This window comes from Pollachius pollachius (assembly GCF_949987615.1).
Source record: "Pollachius pollachius genome assembly, chromosome: 6".
Taxonomy (NCBI): Eukaryota; Metazoa; Chordata; class Actinopteri; order Gadiformes; family Gadidae; genus Pollachius; species Pollachius pollachius.
Genome location: NC_136939.1, coordinates 14,502,760 through 14,510,906, shown reverse-complemented (window position 1 = coordinate 14,510,906; position 8,147 = coordinate 14,502,760). Strand labels below are relative to the sequence as shown.

Below are 8,147 nucleotides of genomic sequence, written 5' to 3'. Positions count from 1 at the left end.
GCTTTGATCCAAAGCAACTTAAAGTGAATTCAAAAACATGTCATTAAGAAGCTGATAGGGGTTAGGCATCTTGTTCTAGGATATGTGGCATTGAGGATCGAACCCATTGTCTTTCCTTGGTTTTACTATCAGGGCCCCAGGATAGCATCAGAGAAATATATAATTAGTCAGATTTCATTTGATATGTAAGTTAGCCAATTGTTGTTGATTTGTGATTGAAGACTTGAAATTGGCAGTGAAACCAATGAATGAACAGCATAAGGAGTGTCCCAGGGACAGAATGCTGACAGAAAATGCCCACCAGGCACACCTGTTACATGCACGTCAACACCAAGGGCTGTTCTCACGTCCACGGACCTATGGGGAACACCCTTCTATCGCAGGCAAGTAGTCTATTCTCTACGACCGCATCATCAATATAAAAAGTCTCACGTAGATATTTTATATCTCTCTAGCTCTTTGCTATTGGTTGCTCTCCCTCATGTCTCTGTCTGGAATAGGTTTCCCTCAGCTTATCTGTATTCTATGACTGGTCGCTCTCTTATCTTCTCTATTCTATGCTTGCTTACTTTGTCTACGATTGGTTATTAACTGTGTTCTCCATTCCAGCGTTGCTGCTCTATCCAGACTCCCCCACCAAGATGGAGACAACATCGCACATGGCGTTCTGCCATAAGCCAGTCCCACTGCCAGAGAGAGGAAAGCGTTTGCACAGTGCCCTTAAGCTAAATGGTAAACAACTGAGCAGCGAGTGAGACAACGGGCCATGCACACATGGGTGATTGAGATGATCAGACAATTTGACCATGACTTTATTTATCCCCCTATAGGAGAGTCTGCACGTAGTTCTACCGCACCAAGAACCGTGCCGCCCACTGGCCAAACGGCAAAGAGCAGGGCCACAAATACAGGACAGCTCAGGGGTGAAAGCAGTCAGAATCCAGAGGCAGAGGACTTGGTTGTGGGCAACAAAAATGCAAAACAAGAGCCAGACACAGAGGAGATGATGAAGTCACTGTACCAAAAAGACTTCCCTCCTCCTCTTTCTCAATATCTGTGTAGAAGGAGGACACCTGTTCATCCACAGCCAGACAACATCGCCATCAACCCCTCGCTCAGGTAGGGCACCGTTAATAGAAATCCAGGATGGTTTTCTCCAGAGAAGAGACAGCCTGTTTCAGAGTGTATCTGTGTGTTGCTTTACAGGATCGATTTCTCCACCGTCCAGCGAGAGACCTATCCTGGTTGGCCCCTCACCAAGCTCGGGAATCGCGGCAGAAAGAGTGAAACCTCGACCAGACGAGCAAACACCAGTTGTTAAGTGATAAACGGAATGGGTAGTACATCCATCAATACCAAGCCTTAGATAGATGCACTGGAAACATTCGGAAAACAAAGATTAACTAGAAATGTTTACATTTCACTTGATCAAAACCTTACTGTTGGCTTTCTCTTTGATAAATAACAAATAGAAATTCAGTCGCTTAAACTAACAATTATTTTTCCCATTAATAACTTTGCAATACCATCACAAGTTACCATAGTTCTTACTTTATCAGACAAGCAACCAAGAAAAACTAAACAATTACATTTATAATGATCCATGAACCCAATATTTTAATATAACTATAACATTAAGCTGCATATGTTTGTTATTTGTACGACTATACCGTTTATTAAAATAGAATTTGATTAATCAACTTATCATTGTAGCCTACTTTTGGGGGGAAATGTACTGTGTCATTTGAGGCAGCATTGTTATTGTTATATTCGCAATTGGTATTTTAAGTGTAATAGGACCAGTATCTAATGTAATGGTGGGGAAAGACCGAATTGTCATTAAAAATATAGTTAATTATTTGTCCATATTTGTTTGATTAATGTTATGAGATGGTTGGAGCCATCTGTGGAGAGGCAGTTGATTGGAGCTTAGTCTGACGTAGTTATTGCAGATAACTTTTACTCAAAAAAGCAAGAAGCAATTCAGTACTTTGTCAAAGGATAATGACAACATTACAAAAGAAACATACAACATTACACACAAGAAACATCTAAATATCATTAGAAAAAATACAATATATCCATCAAAAGTGTTCATCTACGGTCTCTATGTCTATGTTTGTCACCGGATCTTCTGTCCTCTCTCTCTCTATCACTATTTCTGTACTTTTCTCTGTACGAATCTTTTTCTCTTCCTCTGTCGCGCTCATCCCTCGCCCCTCTGTTTCCCCATTCAGGGTCTCTCTCGTGGGGCCTTGTGGATTGTCCTCTTTCCCTCTGCGTGTGTCTGTCCTCTCTTTCTTTCGAACCTCTGTCCCATTCTCTGGCACCACCGGACCAATCTTGGAATTGGCCCATTCCAAGGCTGATGGGTTTGCGAAAGGGTCTGTCCTTTCCGCCAAAGCGCAACTGTCCAGACTCCTTCTTTCCTCCTTGTCCACCGCCGAGGCGTCGTGGGATCCAGCCTTTTAAGGTCCTTTCTTGTTCGAAATCCACAAAGAGTTCGTTTTGATCCACCACTAACTTATTGGCTTCCCTGCGTGCACGGGTGATTGATCGCTCTTCTTTATACTCAATGAATGCATATCTTTTAGAGAAGCCAGTGACTATGTCCCTTACCAGTCGCAGCCTGTTAATTTGTCCATATTTCGAAAACACTTCCTGCAATCTCTCCTCCGTTGTCTGCGGGTTCAAGCGGGCGACATATAAAGTAAGTAGTGGGTCCCCGACAACACCTTTATTCGGTTTGTAGCGGGCGAACATAGCCCTCCACACAGCCCGGTCATGGGGCTCCAGGTCGGTGCCATCGATACTGCCTGCCTTGAGCGGGTTGTATACACTGGCGATGGGATTCCAATCGTTCATTTTACTCCACTATAATTATGAATTGCTCATTACAAGTTGAATCACACCGAATGTGTTAAGAAATAGCCAAGTGTCGCGAAGAACAAGAACAGCAGCCGGTGATGACAACGCTTGAGGAAAACATCGATTCATGTGCACCGACTTAAATATTCCGTGGAGGAACATTTATCATCTCAACAGGGTTCCTATGCAAACTCACCGTTCATCTATGGCTGTTCCCAATAGCGCTCTTAAACATTTGATGAATAATTCCTTAACACCATTTGTTAGCAAACTGTATTTAATTTTTTCACATCTTCTGGTTACCTTTTGTTTACAATCGAAAAATGTGAAGTATTTATTTTAATTTAAATTGAGTAAAAACATGTACTCAAGGATAAATTGCGAATTTGATTCATTTTTCGAATTTAAAAAGGGGCTTAATTGCAATTCCACACCAGGAATTTCAAATTTAACTAAATTGTATAAGAGTCCAATTGTAATCCATTTTATTAAATTAGTCAATCCTATAAATGGTAGAATAATGGATTGATGTTGGGTAGCATGTTCTTTCACGTAACTAATAGTTTACATACACTTGTTATACAATTTAGTATTAATATAAGCATTGTTTGGAACCACCATACATCTCTTATTAAAAATATTCTCTCTTTACCAACACAAACAGCCCAAAGCCTCGAGCATGATTCCGAATGTGGAGGAATGTTCCCCAGAAGTATTACAAATATTTACAAAAGCAGTTTCAGCACTGATTTAACTTTGGAACTACACCTCATTGAAATAATTAGATGACATTAGCCCAACGGTTTACAAAAAATCCTCATTTAATAAACATTGTTTCAGAACAATCAACATCCATACCATTGGCTCCGACTTCAATCAGAATTGCCCAAAAGGTACAAAGTCAGTGTGATGTTATTGTTGTGTGGTGGAGTTAACCTTGTTCCTCAGTCTGTGTATGAAACTTGGGTTCATATCCACTGGCAGCTTCCACCGAGATACAAAATTCAAAACAACCGTTGGCGTGATGCGTCTGCGCGGCTGCTTCCCGTTCAGGCGGCGTTTTGATGCTTCTGGCCACAGACTTATTCACCTAGCAGCCATCTTGGTTCAAAACACAAGCAACCATCCTGGCTCACATTTAGAACCCAGATGGACGCTGGATGAATAAGGCCCATTGCTGGACATTAGATTAGAGTCCATCCTCCCACGGTCTCTACATATCCTCCACGCTCCACTTGTAGGCTTCGTCCTGGAGGGCACTCTTATCCGCCTGCCGGCTGTAGCGCTTCTGCTCAAACCCATTAGACCTGACACACAGAACCACGTCGTTTAGTCATGGGACTTGGCTAGCATTCATAATAACATTATTAGCACGGTTATTGATGGAAAACCTTACGACATGAATGACATGAATGAAGAGCGCAATCGTACATACACACACGATCAAAAACGGATATCACTATTTAGTCATTTTGCAGACACTTATAGAAATTGACTTCAGAAGGAGTATTCAGACACATGCCATTAAGGAGCAGGTATGGGTGAGGGCCTGTTGCTCAATGCCTGCAGGTGCATTGGGCCTGAAGGTACATTGGGGATGAAACCCAGAACCATACACAGTCGTACCTGTCGACTCCATCCCAGCGATATCCTGGATGAAGATTGAAGCGGTTCGGTGGTGGTGGTGGACCTTTGTACCTCGGCCTCTCTATAAATCATCCAGAACATGGTTTGTTTATGAGCATGTTAGAATAATTTGGTGATTATTGGTGACTAAATCGTTGTTTGTGCTGTGCATATTACATAAAGATATTATTTTTTAAACTACATCTGATCATTGCATTTCCTTTAATCTCTTTGAATTCATTACTTGTGAAGCACTACATACGGCAGGTTTGCACAAAAAGTGAACTATAAATGCAGTTTCATGGATAATGATTTCTGGCTGAGAAAAAATGAGGTACAATCTGACCTTTGACTTTAGCGTTGCGTTCCTTCTTCCGTCGAAGCATGGCAGCCATGGGGTCACCATCCCTCTGCTGCTCACGGAGCATGCGGTCCAGGTCTTCGTCGTCGCGTTGCCGTGCCATTGGCTTGTTGACCTCGACCATGGCATCTGCGATTTTCTGCTCGTACATCTGGCCCTGCGCCAAGCTGTGTGGGAGCGCGTGCACAAATTCAGCCAGGTAAACTAGATCATATGTGTCCCCTGGTCTCTCAACTGAGAGGCAACGCCAAGTATCTAGGTATCTCATTGCCTTCCACACACAAAGAGAGCACTAGGGCACTATGTCTCTCACCCACTACCAAACAGTTCAAACGTGAGCGGTCATCTTGGTTGTAGGTGAAAAACTGCTGGCTTAAAACCAAGCCGCTAGTTGAGTAAGGCCCATTGTCTGGAAAGTTGTTGTCGAAAAACCCTTTTCTACATACACACCGACACACACAGACAGAACTATAACTTGAGGTTTCTCACCCTTTGCCCCACTTGGCATATTTCTCAGCCTTTGCTGCTATCTCCGCATCCACCCTCCTCTTCTCCTCTCGCTCGGTCTCCAGGTCCCGCCTCTTGCCGCTTTTGTCTCTGAACACAGTCTGCGCATTTCGCGAGTCCTCTAGGTGGAGCAGGAAGGCAGCAGGGATTTATTCAGCCAATAGGCAAACAGTTCGCAAGCCATAACCCTCAATAATTCCTGATTTTTCCCTCACTAGTTAGCGAAACTAAGTGCAGTCAACAGTATTTTTTTTCCAGATACTTGAATAACATAAAAATAATCCCATACCTTCTAGGGGTTTGTTGTGTTTCTCTCTGCGTCTGTTTTCTTCCTGCTCCTTCCGTAGAATGTCAATGGAAACCAGACCCGCCTGACCTCCAGAGAGCATGCCCTGGACCATTTAGAAAGCAGTCAAATACACCCTGATTTTAACAGGTATCCTTTCAACCACGCCCTTAAATGTCATTGATGGACGCTTAAAGACAATCTCACCTTGGTTGGGTCCTTCCTTCGTGGGGGGGACAGGTCGTCATCTGACCCCCTGCCCTGCCTGGCCCTCCTGGGAGGAGACTGGTCGGAGTCAGAGCCCTGGCCGTTCTGGGCTTTCCTTGGTGGTGATTGGTCAGAATCAGAACCTGGTCGGGACTTCCTCCTTGGAGGTGATTGGTCAGAGTCATAATGCTTGCCCTTTAAGGTCTTTTTCCTTGGAGGTGATTGGTCGGTGTCGGTATTGCCACCCTTCTGCATTTTCTTGCGGGGTGGCGATTGGTCCAAGTCAGAATCGTGCCGGTTCCGAGCCTTGGTTGAGTCTGTTGAACGTTTTTGACTTGATGAAGAGTTGGGCTTCTTCCTTCCTGGAGAAGACTCTGATGAAGAAGAATTATAGCACATAAATGAAACACTTAAAGCACAACAAGAAAAGTCCTAATTTAAAAGAGCCAGTTGGAATAAGAAAATATTTAGATAAACCTTTTTACAGTTAACATATACAATGTGTAGAACAATTGTAAATATGACCTCAGACTTTTCTCAAATCATATTCAACGTATGAACTTGGAACTAGAACAGCTACTGCTGCATCCTCATCTACTTTGTCAAGGTATATTGGATACTGCCAAGAAAAACTTTAGTCTGGAGATCATCCTGATCATGTGCGCTCACATTCTTTTCGCGACACGGATCAGTCTGGACCTCTAGCCTCCCACAATGATCTCAGACGGAGACAGACTCCTTCAGCCAATCAGGGCAACCAAAACTAGTGAAGCCCTCACGATGCACTGTTCAGTGGACACAAGGTATAAAGATAAAGAAAAGAAGAACTGCTCCCTTTGCACGTAGAACGCACCTTGGGGTCAGTTGTTTATACTGTATAAATTAAATGACAGCTGGGGTTGAGCATTGCAACATTGAGGTCTCACCTCCGCTGTTTCCCTTCTGCTGTTTGCCTGGTCTCCTAGGCGACAAGTCTGGAGAGTCATGGCGAGTTATCCTCGAAGACGTTGTGTCCGGGGACTCTGGGCACATCTTCCTCAGAGGCCCGGCTTCTGGTGAGTCATGTCGGACCTTTTTCCTTGCCATAGGATCTGGCGAGTCGCGGCGAGCAAGCCGTGGGGAAGCGACCCCCTCATACACTTCATCGCCGTCCTCCTCACCGTCCTCTGCGGACTTATTTTCATCATCTAACAAAAGGAAAATGTTATTTAAGACGACATGTTTACCGAGAGCTGCTTCATATCCATTCATACTGATTTATGGATGTCAACTTATTTGGTTGGGTTTCATGACAGTTCAAACTCCATTACCCCCCAGCGTCCTCCACTTGTCGCTGGTCCTAAAGGCTTCGAGTCGCTTGACGTCCTCAGGCCGCTCATCGATCAACTCGGCAATCTGAGGCGACAAACAAGATTTACGTTCGATCAGGAAACTTCCATTGAACAAAAACATGTATTTTAGCTTTCTACATTCAACCGAAAGCCAACATGTATTCTAATGAGTCTATGGATATGCTGTATTGATAGTAATGGTATGCTATCTCACCACCGGAGCCTCTTCTTCGTCCTCTTCCGTATCCTCTGCTGCTTTATCAACCATTTGCTTCCAGTCGATATCATCGTCCACTATCTTTAACCTATGAATACAGAAAGAATGTTGTTGATTTGAGATAGCACTACAGAATAACAAAACAACGATCCTACGTGAGAAGTGTATAGGCTAATCTGGGCTAAAACGGCACGCTGGTTTAACGGCAGGCAGAATTCCGGCGTACCTACCCCCTTTCAGGTACTTTAATCCGTTTCTTTTTAACCTTGCCTTTGGCCTTTTTATCGTCGTCTCCTGCAGATAAATATCGTTTAAGATACTCAGCTTTTGATAGCTCATTTCCTTTCGTACTGGCAGTGAAAGCCGCCATTGCTGCGTGTGACTGTTGTCGAACACTACGGAAAGCGTTAAAGGTCAAATTCAGGAATGGTCATTTTGGCACTCAATGAAATCGGGAATATTAAAAAACAATGGTCAAATGAAGTGAAAATTCTATAGTGATGGGATCAGAGTCTAAGAGATTGAAAAAACAGACTGTGAGTACAAATGAAGGTGTGAGTATATCATGGTTTATTCATATCAGATATGGACTATTTTCCTAATGGTCAGGGTGTACAGTGAACTTTAGATGGTAAAGAAACATAAAGCCAGACACACCCCTTTACAACATTGAATTATGTTGGTTGAATTTATATGTCAAACTAACCAAGCAAACTTTTGTATTCCAAATATAAACTCCTTCTT

General features: G+C 43.3%; 2 protein-coding genes across 2 annotated transcripts; both read right to left on the bottom strand.

Annotated features, from left to right (window-relative positions):
• Positions 1–926: 926 nt before the first annotated feature.
• Positions 927–2,972, bottom strand: snrnp35 (small nuclear ribonucleoprotein 35 (U11/U12)). Its single transcript, XM_079738398.1, has one exon. The coding sequence runs from the start codon at positions 2,863–2,865 to the stop codon at positions 2,095–2,097; it is 771 nt and encodes a 256-aa protein (XP_079594524.1). The 5' UTR covers positions 2,866–2,972; the 3' UTR covers positions 927–2,094.
• Positions 2,973–3,671: 699 nt separating this feature from the next.
• bud13 (BUD13 homolog) lies at positions 3,672–7,777 on the bottom strand. Its single transcript, XM_079738798.1, has 10 exons — positions 7,634–7,777; positions 7,401–7,491; positions 7,166–7,250; positions 6,782–7,042; positions 5,856–6,229; positions 5,652–5,754; positions 5,345–5,483; positions 4,841–5,022; positions 4,495–4,576; positions 3,672–4,175 (listed from the first exon to the last, which is right to left on the bottom strand). Exons 1-10 carry the CDS (start codon positions 7,771–7,773, stop codon positions 4,082–4,084), a joined length of 1,551 nt encoding a protein of 516 aa, XP_079594924.1. The 5' UTR covers positions 7,774–7,777; the 3' UTR covers positions 3,672–4,081.
• Positions 7,778–8,147: the final 370 nt, after the last annotated feature.

Excerpts from the sequence above, each read along its gene's own strand:
- bud13 (XM_079738798.1), bottom strand. The coding sequence starts at position 7,773 with ATGGCGGCTTTCACTGCCAGTACGAAAGGAAATGAGCTATCAAAAGCT. Across the intron at positions 7,492-7,633 it reads ATTAAAGTACCTGAAAGGGG|GTTAAAGATAGTGGACGATG; the intron begins GTAGGTACGCCG and ends CTGTATTCATAG. Across the intron at positions 4,176-4,494 it reads CGCTGGGATGGAGTCGACAG|GTCTAATGGGTTTGAGCAGA; the intron begins GTACGACTGTGT and ends TCTGTGTGTCAG.
- snrnp35 (XM_079738398.1), bottom strand. The coding sequence starts at position 2,865 with ATGAACGATTGGAATCCCATCGCCAGTGTATACAACCCGCTCAAGGCA.